This window comes from Centruroides sculpturatus, unplaced genomic scaffold, assembly GCF_000671375.1.
Source record: "Centruroides sculpturatus isolate CEXI.00-Female unplaced genomic scaffold, Cexi_2.0 scaffold904, whole genome shotgun sequence".
Lineage (NCBI taxonomy): Eukaryota > Metazoa > Arthropoda > Arachnida > Scorpiones > Buthidae > Centruroides > Centruroides sculpturatus.
In genome coordinates, this window is record NW_019385147.1 from 299,002 (window position 1) to 316,856 (window position 17,855).

The 17,855-nt window shown below is 29.7% G+C and overlaps 1 protein-coding gene across 1 annotated transcript in view; it reads right to left on the reverse strand.

Moving 5' to 3' along the window:
* Nucleotides 1–17,855, reverse strand: part of LOC111635441 (exocyst complex component 1-like) — a 41,853-nt gene that overhangs the window by 21,644 nt on the left and 2,354 nt on the right. The window contains 7 exon segments of the mRNA XM_023380400.1: nt 1,132–1,233; nt 1,303–1,428; nt 5,953–6,155; nt 11,693–11,759; nt 11,890–11,985; nt 12,298–12,425; nt 17,494–17,633. Of these exon segments, the coding sequence (XP_023236168.1) occupies nt 1,132–1,233; nt 1,303–1,428; nt 5,953–6,155; nt 11,693–11,759; nt 11,890–11,985; nt 12,298–12,425; nt 17,494–17,617 (846 nt within the window). The 5' untranslated portion in view covers nt 17,618–17,633.

Genomic DNA, 17,855 nt, shown 5'->3' on the forward strand with positions numbered 1-17,855 from the left:
AACATTCAATGATAAATTCCTGACACCTCAGAAAGGCTTATTAAAAAAAAAGCAAAAAATATTTGTCAAAAAAGAATATTTGTGCTGGAAAAGTACTGGAAGGCATAGTTATTTAATTATAGTAGGGTTCATAAACTACTGTACTGTACATGTAATTAAAAAGAAGGGGTCAAAAGAAGCTCAAAAAATGCACACACAATTAACATATTACTTGCACTAGTTTATTAAATATAATGCAACTAATAATTGTTAAAATATTGTTTTATAAAAAAAATTATTTTTGTTGACAAAGACAACAAATCATTATTATAATATTTGTTCACCTGATCTTTCACAACATATAACTATGACCCAATTTCATATCATATGTTACCTGTTTACCATACCCTGTTTACCATATGTTAAGCATAGTTAGTTTTAAATATGTTTATGTGTGCCAAAGTTTTAGACTTTGAATAATGATATTTTAAAAAAAATTAAACTAATATGCTTTATATAGAATAAATGTAAAACAGTTGATTGAATAAAAGGGTTATCAGATGATAAACCAAAAGCATGATTGAAAAAGACACAATAAATTGAAATCACATGATATGTTACATGCCAGATGATTTCTCCTTATATACTATAGGTTTGCCACCCCTGATCTAAGCATATATATATTACTGGAATATAACAGCTATCTTCAACTGGAAACATGGAGTTTGAGTCAATAAAAATGTACCAACTTTGACTCTGATATAAAGTTAACTTATATATAAACTTCATAAACATATTTAAATATGAGTTAAATCTAAAAAGTAGCACGATAATTCATGTGGTATGATAAAGTGACCTAAGATACCATTTATCATTTTAGTGAATTTATTATTATTAACACACATTGAACTTTTGTGAAGAAGTCAGAGCTGGAGATTTAAAAACAGAGGAGCTAAAATCAGAGTTGGCAGTTTTATATAACTACATCACAGTCTTCAACTGTCAAGATTCGTTCTTTAACAGATAAAATCAATGTAATATCATTTTCAATTTTATAATTTTATTTTATATAAATTAATAAACTTATAATAATAATAATTATTATTATAATTTATAATAAATTATTTTTCATTTAATTGTTTTATTACTTACAATTAAATTTTGTAATTCTGTCAACAACTTTACATTATTCATATTCTGAATCTGAATAAGAGCATCTTTTTCTTTCATATGTAAAACACTGTCACGCACATTCTGAAATAATTTATAATCATTTTAAAATTCAAAAATAAATCAAAATTTATTAAATAGAAGAAAACAAACCTTTAACATATTATCATAAGCATCTAAATAATTTTCTAACTGAGTTGCTTCATCAATTGCTTCTTGTAACATCTGCATAAGAGCTTGCATCTTTTGTTCAGATGCCATAATTGTGTGAACATTGGTCTGTTAATAATAATTAAATGTTTTATTGTAACTCAGTTAATATATAGTCTTAGTATAAGATAAAGCATAAAATATGATTGTAACTTCTTATATGAAAATATATTTTAACCACACTAAATCTGGTTTCATTTTTTTTTTCTATTATTAGATCAGAACTAAACTAATCATCTTAAATACAAGACATGTGCTGCTGAGACAGAATCAAGACAGTCATAATCTTGGTCCTCATCCTACAATATTTGAAAACCGTTGTGCAATTATATCTAGATAATATATATTCATTATACTAAAGAGTAATCATTGTTTTTCTTTTCAGCATAAATTTTCAATTGATTTTTAAATCCAAGGAAAATAATTTTACAAACAATCAACAACAAGCTAATAAGAATTACAGAAAAATAATGTAGGATATGAATTATTTAATCTGGAATTGTAATGGAACTGGTTAAAATAGTTCTCCAGAGAACACACAGTAATCCTTCAATTAATATATTTAATGAAACCCATGAAAACTATGCACTAATTGAACAATATAATCAATACATATTAATTTAATTAATTCCAAGATTTTCAAAATGTTTACTAACTTTTTAAGATAGTCGTTTTTATTGCTTTTATTAATAAAATATAATTACAACATATATTAAGAATATATACAACATTTAAAATCTTAGAGAGATTAAAGCATATTGTATATAAACAAATATAAAAAGTGATGTATGAAAACCAATATATTTTTTCAAGAAATATTTAGAAACTATAGTTTGGATTGTCTTGTTTTCTCTTTTTCAGCATACAACTATCTATAGCAGCTTATTGTTGTTTGGTGTGTGTTCATTCATGTTAGGTATTTACCAAATGTGCTGGTAGCTCAGAAATATGAATCTATTCTTAAAAATAACACTGTATTAATTGAATTTTAACCAGTTATTTGAAACTTTTTATCAATTTATGAACTTTGTTAACTTTGAGAAACATGTTAATCACAAGAAGTAATGAAGGGATTACTGTGTATTATTAAATTAGAAAATAAAAAAATATTTAGAAGTTAATAGGAATCTAAAATAAAATGGAAATAGATGCAAAACATATGCAGTCATGTGTGAGACAAACAGGGGGTCATGGGTAAATTCTAATGACCACTTAATCTGCACAAGATCATGAGATCTGATCTCTATATCAGAGGGTGGCTAAACTATGAGCAGTAATAAGGATCTAGATTGTGAAATAAAGATCCACGTCAGGATGTTGACACCAGTTTAACTATTATTTTGCAGTTTAACTCATGATTCTTCTATTATTCCAATTAGGAGGGCTCATTTGAGTGGGGAGACACGTGAGTTAAGTGATAGGAGTCTGTGAGGAAACTAGAATCCAGTTTAGTCAACAAATTAACAAAACTTTAATGAATAACAAAGAATACAAATGAACTAGCTAAATACATCTAGCTATGATTTATCCTTACTGATAAAACCTTAAACTAGGTCCCTAAAGATTGAGAGAGAGTTTACAAAAGTACTGATTATAATACCTCCATATTATTCTTGACTTGTAACCTTATTGTCTTTGGGCAAAAGTTCAATCTTATAAAGTATGGCACTAAGTTAACTTGAGGATACAGTGATAGTGATGTGATGTGCTGCTGTGATGTGCATGGAGTTTAGCACATATCCTGTATTTATATTTATTTTTCTCTTCCAACAGAGATTATGGATTAATATCATCTGACTGTGTGTCATGATGAGTCTTTTTGGCTTAGTCATTCCTTTAGACATGGGAGATAAAATCTCTCTCAGGAACTGACTGTCAACACAGGAAACATTTGTTCCTTGTTCTCTCTGATTTTTAACTTTGATAAAAATTTCAAATTACTATTTTATTTAATTTTTAAAAAAATTTCTATAATTTTTAAAATAATTTAACTTAAAATATTCAGAATCTCACACATGTATAATTGGTATTATTATTTGTTGCCAAATTTATCTTTCAACATCTATTGATCCAATTTGTGAATTCCTATTTATAAATATTTGCATATTCTATTAAATTTTATTTTATTTTAAATAAACAATCTAAGTGCTGTAATTTAAAAATATGTTCTGATACTATAATATTCTAATATTTTAACTTTCTAATTTATTTAGTTTAATATTAATTTAATGCTGTAAGAATGAAATCTATATGGGCAGTTGTTACAACAATCTCATTATTATATATATATAGTGTCCTCCAAAAAGAATGCTACCATTTTAAATTATTGTAATTATGTAATTATTACCTGAGAATGTCATAATACACATTAAAACATTGGAAAATTGTCCAAGTCTACATTATAAAGGGTTTTCCAAAATTAACACAGGATTTAAATTTCATGCCATTTTTCTCCCATTGGGTTGGCAGTGCCATATGAAGTGACATCTTGTAGTAAAAACATTCAGTTAGTTAATATGGAAAGATACATCATAGAGGAACATGTAATGATTATCAAAACGTATTACAAGTATGGGGGAAGTTTTGCTGTGACTATGCACAAATTACAGTAGTACCTCAGGATACGAACGCTTCAGCATACAAAATTTTCAGGATACAACACAAAATTCGAACATATTTTTGCTCCACAGTATGAACAAAAACTCACCATAAGATGTTACATTAGTTCGCAATGCCACTGCCATGACCACATGTTCCTTCTGTTCATTGGTCTCAGTCCACGTGTTTGCTTCACTGTGGAAGGATCTTGCTTGATAAAGGAAATCTTGAGGTATTATCAGAAAGTGACTGATTTTATTGAAAAAAAACATCCTGAAAAGGTTCACACTGGCCATATTGCTGCTCAGTTTAATGACATTTGCCTAAGTCATTTTAGAAACATTTTAAAAAGTAGGCAAAGCCAAACCTCTTTGGATAGATATTTACCAAGTGATCTCTATCCAATGAAAGTGCTGGTGAAAGTGAAGGAAAGAAAGCTAAAATGCAGTGAATAAAAAATTTTTAAAATATATATAAAACAGAAAAGATAAAAAAATTAGTGTTAAGTTATTTTTAAGTTATTGTTACATTATCTTATGTAAGTTAAGTTTTAGTATCATTTCCCTTTTCCCTCTCCTCTGCCACCAGTTTACACCTCCACCGTTGTCTATCCTCAAAGGTAAAGTGCAAATAAAACTACATTTTTTTATCAATTATTATTCTATTATGGTTATTTATACATTTACAACTATAAAACGCATTTTTCAGTGTTTTCCTTACTAAAGTCATTTTTTTTTCAATGTACTATTTACCTTTAATTTGAGTGTTTTTTTCGTGCTGGAATGGGTTATTTGGTTTTACATGTAATCATATGAGAAAAAATGATTCACCATACAACATTTTCATGATACAATCTCAGTTTAGGAATGGATTAATTTCATATCCTAAGATACTACTGTATATGGTATTTTTAGTTGGAGGAACATGACAAATGAAACGACTGTGCAAAGAACAACTGATGCATGCCCAATGAGTGACAGTTTGGTGTGGATTTTAGATTGGTAGAGTAAGTGAAAAAATTTTCAGCCATATTTCTTCAAAAATGAGGCTTAAAATTAAGTTACTGTTAATGGGGTGCATTATCGTGAGATATCATAGTTTTGTGGCCTCATTTTGGCAGCATGGATTTGAGTGACACGTGGTTCCAGAAGGATAGTGCCACCTGTCATACAGCATATGAAACAACCTGATTGTTGTGATAGAAGTTTCTTGGGCAACTTATTTCACACAAAAGCAATAAGAATTAGCCATAAAGATTGTGCAATCTGACACTATGAAACTTTTTTCTCTGGGATAAGTAAAGCCCAAAGTTTATGACAATAAAATAAGATCAATTCCTGAATTGAAAACAGAAATTTGAAAAGTTATCAACAAAATTGAGCTGAAATTATGCAAAATGTAATTGAAAATTGTGTCAAAAGAAAATGAGTGTGTCAGAAGAGTCATGGGGCATTTGTCAGATATTCTATTCCACATTTAATTGCAATGTTTACCCTTTAAACTAATGTAACAACTCTGAAAATTAATCAATAAACAATATATTCCTTTTAAAATTTAAATCTTGCAGTACTTTTGGGACTCCCTATAGTTTCTCAACATAGCACATGACCAACTGATATTCAAATTCTTTCTACACTTACTACAGCATATCTATTATCATTTCTCCCACAGCAGTCAGTGCTATAGAATTATGCAGCTTATGCAGATTTTTCATGTTGCACAATGACAAGTGATTCTGACTTTACAAACTACAGAACACAAAATGCCTTTGTTGCAAAGTTGCCATTTTCATTTATGGTGCTTCCTAGAGGTAGTAGATAATGAGATATTTGAATGCAGAAAGAAGATGAAACTCTGACAGTTGGTGTATGTTGCATACTTTTCAGATAATAGTTAACACAATTATAGTAATTTAAAATGGGTATCATTCGTTTTGGAAGATCTCATATTTTTAAATATGGTTTAAAAGTTTAAAAAAAAGAAAAAATTATTTACAGCATCCAAAACAGAAAGTTCTCTTGCCAACTGTTCAGTAAAAGCTTCAGCATTACAAATTGCAAATTCACATTGTGTCATTAATCGTTCTAAATCAGCCTCTTCTCTTCCTGTAAGTGCCTCGTAATCTTCTGCTTCAATCATAGACTGTCCTTCTCCAAGCTGCTCTGTTACTACCCCAACATCATTGATTGGAGTAGTTTCTAAGTTCAAAAATTAATATTTATAATATTGTCATAAATATTTTTTAAAATCGTGAATATAATTAATTAGTTGCATTAATTAAGAATTTTAAAAAAATTATATACATAAATAAAGCTTAACTTCAAGTATCTTATGGGTTTTATATCAATAAAAAATTAGTTTTTAATTCTTTACTAAAATAAATGTACTAAAAATAATCAGATTTTAATTAGATGTTTAATTAATGAATAATTTATTGCAGCTAGGCTAGCCATTATACATATATAAACCTAAAAAGTAAAGTTGTATAATGGCCTCTGTAAATAGTGTGGGTACATTTAGTTGTAGATAGTATCAAAAACACATTTTGCCCTCTTAGTGCCCACAGAGTAGAAAGAGTAAAAAGAAATTTAATTTGAAAGTAATATTAAAGAAAAGATTACTATTTATTATTATTTTAATTTTAAATAATTTTTGAAAAATGAAAAAATTACAATCCAGAGTAAGACTAACAGTATCAATTCAATTGTAACTTGCTGTCAAATTACAACAAAAAATTAGTAAATAAAGCCAAACAATTTGCTGGATTATATTGGGCTATAATCAGAGCTGGTCTGGTAAGTGTGCAGTGCATACATGCACACAGGTGGTCAAATCCTGAGGGCAGCAGATAGCGGTCAATGTCAAATGCCTCTTTTGTCGCATCACTAGTATACCTCAAAGGACGTGACAGGATTGCTGTAAATTTCAAATGTTTCTCACCATAGCTGTAAGAATCTAAATATGTTAAACTTGATAGATTGTGTATCATTTGTTTTCTAACTAATTCGTTTTAAGACCAGGTGTCCATGGAAATTTCCAAAATTTACAACTTTTTGCTCACTCTCATTGAACTGGAAAAATTTCTGTCTTTATTACATCTAATATTACAAAGAAATCAGTTCCTACTGTACTCAGCTAGAGATTAATTCAATTAGCTTTTTGTTTAAGTAAAATTCCGACTCTTGCAACAGGGTTTATTTATGTCCCTAATTCCTTAATTATTTAACTACTTCTTAAGTAGAAATAAGTTAAAACCGATTACTTTGTACATGAATATTTGTAGTCTTGGGAAAGAAGTGGAAAGACAATTTTTATGACAATGGATACATAAATCGTAAATTTAACCTAAGAAATCATGTAAGATTAGAACTTTTGCTGATAAAGAAAAAACAACAGGTACTGTTTTCATTTTGTGCTTATTTATTAATTTAGTGTAAATAAACCTCTAGTATCCCTGTTTTAGTCAGGTTTGGTTCATTACAAGACTTATACGTGCTAACCATAAATGACATCCACACTGGAAGGGAGAGAGGGTTAAAAATCTTGACATATATTGCAAAAAATAACTCAATGTCATCATTTCCTAATCTGTTTATAGCTTTGAGAATTTTTCTGACATTACTAGTATGTGTACATATTTAAGAATGTCAATGATTCAAGAAAGGTTTAATGATCTAGGACTGTTATCTATAGAAAAAGAATTGTGTGAAAGTTTAGAATTATCAGATGTTATTGATGAATTGGTAAATAAGAAAGCAAGAAGAGTGCAGTTCTAACTTTTTGGATATACTGTATTTTGTTACTTCTGTTTTATATCTCGTACATTTTTTATTTCAATAAAATTAGAATAAATAAATCGAATATTTTTATGGATTTTTTAAACTCATGCCAACTATATAGAACTATCATAAAAACATACTAGTAAACTCCTATCGGTAGGGTTACGTTATACATCGACTCGCGATTCAAATGATGGGGGCTGGGACTGCCATATATCTCTAGCGCACAGGCGACTAACAACCAGAACTGACTGGCAATGGAAAAGAAACAGATTTAAGGTTAAAGCCTGGACTCCACATTACCTGAAAACAGAAACTCAGAAACAGAACTGAAACATATAGAGTTTCCGTTTCAGTTATGTTTTCGTTTTAACTCGACTCCACTAGAAATGCGCCATTTGTTGATCAGTTCTATAATTGTCGTAGAGTCAAACATGGACGACGNATGTATTTTTAAACTCCAGTCAACTATACAGAACTATCATAAAAACATACTAGTAAAGTCCTATCAGTTGGGTTAAGTTATAAATCTATTCACAATTCACATAATGGGGCAGGGGTGGCCCACGGAGGCAGCTAACAGAGCTCAAAACCAACCTTGGCTATAATATAGCTACTATTTAATAATTAAAGAGTAGCCATATCATAACCCAATATAATCCAGCAGATCATTTGGCTTTAAGCAAAAATCAGGTTAATGGATATTCATATCTGTGCCAATAAATAATTTTTATATAACGCTATTACAAAATAACATAGAGGTTAAAACATATATATTTTTAAATAAAATAATAATAATAATAATATATATTTTCAATAAAACAATATTTATTTTTTTATGTGATCCTCATCATCTAAATGCATATTACCATTGTACAGTTTCTGGATGCCTGCAAAAAAAAAAAAATCCCATAACAAATTTTGCTTGGGTCCCAAAATAAGTCTGCACTGCCTCCTATATCTCTTCATCATCTGAAAATTTTTGGCCAAATTGACAGTTCTTTACAGTCTAAACAAGAAACAAGTCCAAACAAGACAAGTCAGAGCTATATTAATGTCTCAATGTTTTGGATCCCAGAGGTACTATGGCAGAAGTCATCCAAACCCATCTGCTGCAAACCATGTGGTACCCAACTCATTATGCATAATGTTGTAGACAAGTCTATGAATTGACTACATCATTATCTCACCCTTCAACATCATCATAAATTGTGAGTTTTTTTCACATATTCTCTAATTAGTTGCCTCAGTAATCAGGTGTTCAAAATATGTCATTGTTCACATTTTTCATTTCATTCTTGAATCTTTGTATGCATTTGTATACAAACATGTTATACAGATCATTCATAGGATACTATAACTTAGGATGCTAGCTTATGTGTGTTTTTACACTTCGTTAATAGTTCAATTTACATGCTTCTGAAATGTATTTTATACTTGTTCGAAAATGTTGATGCATTATAAAAAATTTAAAAAACGGTTAATACATCATAGCTCTTAATCATTTTATTAGAACATTGTAACGTGTTTATATTCTATTGTTTGTTGCCTGAAGAGGACAATTTTGAATTTGTCAAAAGTGCTTATGTTATTAAAAAATAAGTAAGCTTGTTTCCATTTTCTATTCCCCTTTCAAAACAAACATTATTTTAAACATTTCCCTCTGCAACACTTTGTTTTTGAGATATATATTGTTTCATATTACATGACTCATCTTGTATATATACTATCCTATTTTCCCAATGCATATGTTTCATAAGTGTCACGTAAATATTAACTAGGACATCGTGCAACTTTGTCGTATCACAATAGAATTGAAGTGGAGCCTCAAGAAAAGAAGCAATCCCTGCACCTGTTAGGCACAGAACAGGCAATTCTTGTACAGTACTTGACAAATGCAGACAGGTGAACTTTGCACTTGCTGCCACAAAAGAGGCTATCCTCGTACCTGCAGGCCATAGGAGACACAATCCTTGCATTAACCAGGTATGGAGAGACAATTCAAGAACAAAGCAATCGATGGCATACATAATACTGTTTTTATTTTTGACCCCTAGGTCTAAATTCTGTTAGATGTGTTTGTCACATCAGAGAGCATGGACATTGCTACTTTAATAGCTTTGTATATCGAAAACAAAGTCATGGGACTTCTATTTTTACTTTCCTGGCTCTTACAGATAACAGAAGGAAAGTATGGCAATTAGTCAAAAGATGACCTCCCCAAGAATTTTACATTTTTGGACTCAGGGCATCTTGAAATTTTGAGAAATGCAAAGACATTCAGAGTTTTTTTCTCTATGTACAGATGTTAATCTGTGTTTGTGTGGGGCATGGTTTTGTTTACCCTTTTTGAAGCTTAATAACTCCTGTGCTTTTGAAAATTTCTAAAATTTTGTGTATTAGAAAGATTTGTGTTATTAAATTTTGGTTGTTGAAGGTTGAATGGGTGGGGAGATAAAGGGTGATTGTGTGTCATATCTGAAGTAGAATCAGACTTAATGATGATTTAACTCATTATTAGCATTTACAATTTTTTCTAAAACTCATCCCTACCCTCAAAATTAAGCTTTTTGCGTTTTTATAATAACTAAAAATATAAAATGTTTTTAATAATAAAATATCATAACAGATGGTACCACACATTCAGTTTTAAATGTTGCCAGGAAAGTTATGCAATTTGTTGCTGGATTTTTTACATTTAAATGGACTCTCATTAATTTATGGATTCCTCGTCTCAATTAACAGAAAGTGGCAAAGTTTTATCAAAATCAATCCATTAAATATTCACAATAAATTTGATTCTATAAGCCCATACAAGATGTGCTAGTGACCATAAAACATCACACAATTCATGTGATATTGCTTTGTTGCATGCACTCATGAAATGACCTTATATCTCAAAAACGAAGTCACGGACCTCCATGTTTTATTGCAGTTTTGGATTCTGCATCAAAATTAGAGAAAAATGGCAAAGTTTAATCAAAATTTATCAAATGAATTTTGAGAATGAACACAATTCTGTAAGCCTCATAGAAGAAGCTTCACTAATACTCCACTTCAAATATTTTTTAGAATTTTGAATAAGCTGATTTTTAAAATTTAATTTATCTTTCAAGTTTTTTACTGCTGGCTGACCAAAGGAAAAAAGAGATATTTGTTAAAATGTTGATTGTTGCAAAATTTGTGGCATCAGCATACTTCTTCCTCACAAAGTTGATTGCATCTATATCCAGAGTTGTATGCAAGCATATCAACTCTGGAGCTTCTATAAACATTGTGGCTTACAAGCTTAAAGAGCAATATTTACTCTTTACATGCTTATTCAAATAGTCTTTTTATTTTAATAGTACTATGTACATTTGTAAAATCACAAGTTTTGTCTTGATAAGTTTAACTTTCATATTATCAAAATTTTAAAAATCAACCATAATTTATTTTAAAAATTATGGTGTGATGCAAGAATCTTATTAAATTCAAAGTGTGTTGCTAATCAAAGAAGGATGGTAAACACTGGATTAGACTATCTACCAACATTTCAATGGATTCAATCTCATCACAAGCCTGGCCTCTTAGAACAGGACACATGCATCTTATCTGTCTTGACCTTGGAAATATATTGTAGAAAATAATCATATTCAGTAATATATTTACCAGATAGCTAAATGGCCAAATTAGCTAAGATTACTATTACCTTTCTGAAATATTTACTATAAAAAGATTAAGTAATAAAAAAATAAATAAGTAATCTTCACAGTACATAATGAAGAAAAGTAGTAATAAATAAATCTAAAAATATTTGTTTCATACAGTAACTCATATCTAATGTCTATCCGCTCAAATTTCTTGACATCATATCATTATGTTTATTTAACTGAGTCATCCTAACCAATGAAAAATTATACATACTGTAATTTAAATATTTAATAATTATAATAAAAAAATCAAGCAATACTGACCTTCAATCAAAATTTTTGGAATATTAATGAAGTTTGGCTTTTGTCTTGGTAAATGATGACAGCAGAGCTAAAATATTTTTTCAGTAATTTTAACAACTGCTCAAAATTTTATAAATGACAATTTTATATGATTAACAACAAATAAAATTAATAACTTTAATCAAATCATTAAAGATTTTAAAATGTTTTATACTAACTTTCCACAGACAACTAATAAATGCATTCTTCTCTTGGGTACTGCTAGCAACCCATTTATACAATCTTTCAAACTGCAGATCAAATTCCGCTGTCTCCTAAAAAATAATTTTAATATTAATCAAATTAATATATAAATTATAAAGTTGTAATGTTGTATGAATTGCTGGATATTTATTTATCAAATAACAAAAAAAAACCTTAAATATCCAGTAAAAAAACTTACAAAACATTTTTGGCCTTATTGCTTCAGGTGCTCAAACAATTTTATAAAACATAGAAGGCATTTCAATAAGATTAAAAATGCTAGTGTCATTAAAGGTTCATTATTGGATTTTTAATGTTCTTTTGTTATTTCATAAATAATAAAAATATTTAAGAATATAAATCACAAATAGAAATAAGCTTACTTTGTGTTCATTTTTTCCATCGACAACTTTTAAATCTCTCAGAGGCCATGCAGATTTCTTTTTATATGTATCCTTCTCGGATTTCTTCAGTTGATAGATGGTCACTTGGACTGGTTTTTCTGTACTAACTGCAATTTTTGGATTCTTGTTGTTACTAATGAGATGTAATTATTTACATCTCATTAGTAAAATGAAAATATTAGTACAGTAGACCCCCTATAACATGGTAGATATGTTCCATTTTATATGAATTTCGTATTTTACGAATCACTTAAATACATGAGCCAATCACAGCCCAGCACTATTACTTTCAAACAGCCATAGTCCCTAAACAGCAGTTTAGGGACTATGGCTGTTTGAAAGGTTTTTTTTTCCATAAAATTAATCAATTCTAGACTAATTTGACTCAACATTTCCAAAACACGTATAATTTTTTGAGAATAATCCATATAAACTATGCTATAAACAAAAATTGTAGGATTACTTACCGAGTGTGCACCATTTGATGATGCCATTGCTTAAGCTTGTTTTCGTCATGGAGCGGCATATCGAATGGCGAGCGCATGTTTTATGATAAGTTATTTTTCTGCAAAAAATTCACTGAACTTTGGAGACATCATTAACATAAATATAATTTTTATGGCCGTTAAATAATAAATGGTTTTTAGTAGGTCCTCTGCTTGTTTAAACTCAACAGTTTGTGCAATATCCACTATTGGTGTAGATTTGACCAATCCTGTCGTGTCATGAGTTGCGACGTTTTACCATATTATACAAGTCTCTTTTAGCGTGTTTATATGAATATGATCGCAATTCAATATAATATGGATTCGTGTTATGTGAACCCGTGTTATAGGAGGTCTACTGTACAGTCGACCCCCCTATAATTACGGTCCCTATAGTTACGATTCCTATAAAACTACGAAAAAATTGCTACCGGTATCCGTAAAAAATAGTAAAAGTTCCCTATAAACACCTCAAACGTCATCGGGAAGCCGAACTACTTTCCCGCCGTCCGTAGCGCCACGCTACGGAGAGATTTCTATCGTCTGGACAGTATTATATAAATTATATATAAATTAGGTACTGTACATATAATTATATATTAATTATATATAAATTAGGTACTGTATATATAATTATATATTAACTTATTGTAACTTTGTTATAATTAAATATATAATTTCCGCCGTCTAGCGTGGCGCCACGCTACGGAGATTTTTACGCTAACTATCGTCTGTCAGTATGTAAATTAGGTACCGTAAGTCTAATACAGTACTGTAATTTTATACATTTCTTGTGAAAGAAACATTTCTTATTCAACGGCGATTAAAATTATTTATATTAATGATGTCTCCGAAGTTCTACGAAGTTTTCACAGAAAAATAAGTTGTTAGAAATCGGCCGCTCTTTGCTGAGCTGTTCCGCGACGAAAACAATGTTGAGCAATGGCAATGTCGAATGGTGACACTCGGTAAGTAATCCTACAATTTTTTGTTTATAGCGTAGTTTATACGGATTATTCCCAAAAAATATATACGTATTTTGGAAATGTTGAGTCGGATTAGTCTAGAATCGATTAATTTTATGGAAGAAAATCTTTCAAACAGCCGTAGTCCGTAAACTTGACATGTGTCGAATTGTGATTGGAAGGATTCGTAAGAAAGCGGATTCCTAGAGAATGGAACGTATCTCTATCTTATAGGGGGGTCGACTGTATTAGTATCTTATATAATTTATCAATACTAAGAGATGAGAATAGACTTTGGCATTCGAGATGAAATGTTAGACATATTTTAAAAATTTCATACAATGATCACATTACAAATAATGCTATTAGAAAAAAAGAGATCTTAATAAAGAGAAGACAGTATAAACGATTTGATTATATTGAATAAGCAAATAGTATCCCTAAGTAAATGTTAGTGTCTTATATCTAGTTCTAAGCAGAAAGAAGGTCCCAGGAGAATCTTGGTTAACAATATAATAAAATCTCTAAGTTGAATTGTGTCTAACTCAATCCTTTGATAAGTCTATTGTCTTCATTTTCTCTTATAATCCATGTGAATACAGACAAATGGTGTAATGTAGTGTTTGTTTATCTTAAACACTGCATCATACCATTACAATCTCACATTCACACCTTTTTTACTAATGGTATAAGATATATTATTGACATTATGATTGGGACACAAGGGGCAATGCACTCAAAAGCAACATAAACAGTAAAAGTTTAAATAATTTCTGAATTTCAAAATAATTTATTATGTATCAGTGTAACTTGATGATAATTAACATAACTCAATGAAGGAGGATAAATACTATATCATAATTAGCTTCTTATTAATAAATATAAAAGAATATTTCTTCATATATTTAACAGTAGTCAGTCATTTAAGAAACTATTAATGAAATAAGCTAATAGAAGCAACAAACAAAATGCAAAATACTTTTGTTAAATGATTCCATTAAAAATAATGTGAAATCTGCGAATTTAACGCATTTGTCGGAAATTTAATTGTAAACAGCTCTGATAGAAAAAACTCTCCTTGCGAGAATCAGATCAGAGATCACCAGTTGTAACAACAAGTCAGTGGGAAAGTTGACAGTTGGCTGTCAAGAATGCATCGTCATCATCATCAACGGATGATCACTCCCTTTCCCACAACAATTGTATAAAAGTGACAGCCACCATAAGCTCAAGAGTTTGCACTCAGAAGTTGTATTTGGTAATAGTGCCTTTCCATCTCCCGGATCTCCACGCAACGGACCCAATCCAGTCCTATAGAAGACATCGACTCTCAACATTTCCACATAGAACTGTGTATCGCCACATATAGCTCTTCACCCACATTAGAAGTAATTATTAGCGGACTGCAAACTCTCTCAATGGAATTAGGCATAGCTATCATAGAGTAGCTCTGTTGGATTATTAGACTTTGTAACCACATTTAGCCGTATATAACCTGTATATGTATCTAACTATGTATAGCGTCTTGTATCTTGTATCTAGTCATATAATAAATGCTTTGTTTATTTGTTGAGAAACCTGTCAACCTGTCTTTCTCAGGACACAGACACCTATCGGCTTACCCAATGCACTCCCCACTCAAATTTAGCCCTCCTATACTTACCTGGCAACACAGAGGTCAGGTTTTAGCAACCCATGCCAATTAATTAAGTGGTTAATAGGGCAACCCCTATAGCCCCCTGCTTATCTCACAATAACTAGAATGCTGAAAAAGCTTGTTATAAAAGTTTAATTTAATTAAATTTTAATTGTTAGAACTCTGATATTTAATAACAGTTATTACTCTATACAGTATGGTTGTTTTACACAGAATTGATATAAACAGTTGCATGTTTTTCAGGATGATTAGGTTAATTCACTCCCAGTACTACTAAATCTGATTTTGAAGTCAATAAATCATGCTTCTCCAGGTTTTGACATTGTAAGTGTACTTCACAGTGAGTAGACTTCTATGTAATGCTTGTATTTTTTTTCAGGAAGTGTACATGATATGATATAATAGAATTTTGTTCTATATATTTAGAAACATCAGACTAAACTGTTATTTTTTGTAGTAAAAACAAAAGTAAAAACATTTAAAATTCATTTCAATCTTTTTCTTTTAATTGTAAAAGGCAATACAAGTGTCTAGGCCAGAAGTGGCCAACCTTTTACAGTTCATGCATCAACTTTTTCATTTTTTAGTTAGGATGTGCCATACAAACTTATACCCCTTTTCAGCCCTTTTAAAATATGGTAATATGGAAATATTTAACAGTTATGCATAAAATGATTTATTATATATATGGTAATATAGACACTTTTAACAGTTTTAAATGAAAGGATTTCATATAAAGACAAGATAAACATTAACCACATATTCTTTCTGTAACTCAGACCCAGGAACTAATTTCAGTTTTTCTTCTAATTCAGTTTGATGTTTCTAATAGTGTCTGTTAGGATCATGTCTTCTATTATCTGAGAGAGTGTTTCACAAACAAAGAACAATGATTTCCCTGAAGGACCTGAAATAAAGCAGAACTCATTTTCTCACAATTCATTAAACTGGCACTTGCTATCACCTTCTGCTTTTCTTCTGCTTATTTTGTTTTACAAAGTAATGGGTAACTGACAAAAAAATTATTTCAAAAAGTAAAGATTATTATTAAATAATTTATTTAAATTATTTTATCATTTTGAACATTATGAACATTCAAAAACAGTTCTGTAAGTTTAAATATATATATATATATATATTTTTTTTTTTTTTTCTTTTTTTCACGGAGAGTTTTTATCTCTCTCTCATAATATATTATGTCTGATGAAATATGAGACCACTTTTGGCCATAAAACAGTCAATCAACTAGCAATCACACAAACAACCCTAACATCCTCATTACAAAACCTTTGCTGATCAGTTAATTTTTAAGAATACACCTACTATACATAAATAAAAAGGAAAGATATGTATAAAATAAACATAAAAACACATACACAAATACGTTGAATAATTGCAGGTTTCAGTAATCAGCAAATTAGGGGAGCAGACATGAACTTGACATATGTGTTCAAAATGAAAAAATTTATTTTTAAATTTACAGAACTATATTAAGCCTTCATGGAAACAGAAATCTTATCTTAAAGAACTGTTAATAAAAACATGTAAGTTCAAAAACACAGAATTGTTTACACACATTGAATCAGAAGTCCATCAAACATTATGACACAAGAGTCAGCTGTTAACTGACTGAGTGATGCACGTCAGCATTTGCTGATGCCTGTTGCTTCATAATCAAATAAGTATAAGTATACAAGTATAATAAATGCACACTCTAGAATTCAGTGGTAGGTTAATGTGTGTTTACATATACAATGTGCCATAGGTTGGCCATCCATAGTTTAGGCAATCATCTGGAACTAATTGGTGTGGATCACAAATTTATGTGGAATTTTGTTTTAAGCTTTATTTTACTACATGCAATCCTGCATACAGCAAGACCATACTGTACTTTATGTATGAAATAAGTAAGATATAGATCAATATATTTATATATTGTATCAAGAAGTTAATAATTAAAGTAATTAAAGCTTTTGACTTTAATAGGTGTGGTAGCATCTTATTTTTGGAATGATCAGTGTATTGTTTTGCAAATAAAAATATCAACAATATTTAAATTTAAACTTACTGACAGCACATAGGAAACCAGTTTTCTTCTTCTTACTAGCTTTTGCAACGTAGACCACACCGACTAGTCTTTCATCACTCGGGAGAAAAACGTCCCGCTGAAGATTATGCCTGATGGCAGTCATAATTACTTATTTAATTCTGTAAGAAAATAATGAAAATTTATTATAAAATATAAAACTTTTTACAAGAATATAAAACATCTCACATATTTATCTAAAATATTTTTAAAATTAAAAATATTCTTATATGCCATTAAATATATTTTAACTTTTAAATTAATAAAGAAATATTTTTGGTATTTCATTTCTTTAAAAAAAGGCAAAAGGGGTCTGCTCTAAGCCTCAACATCCCATCCAATTT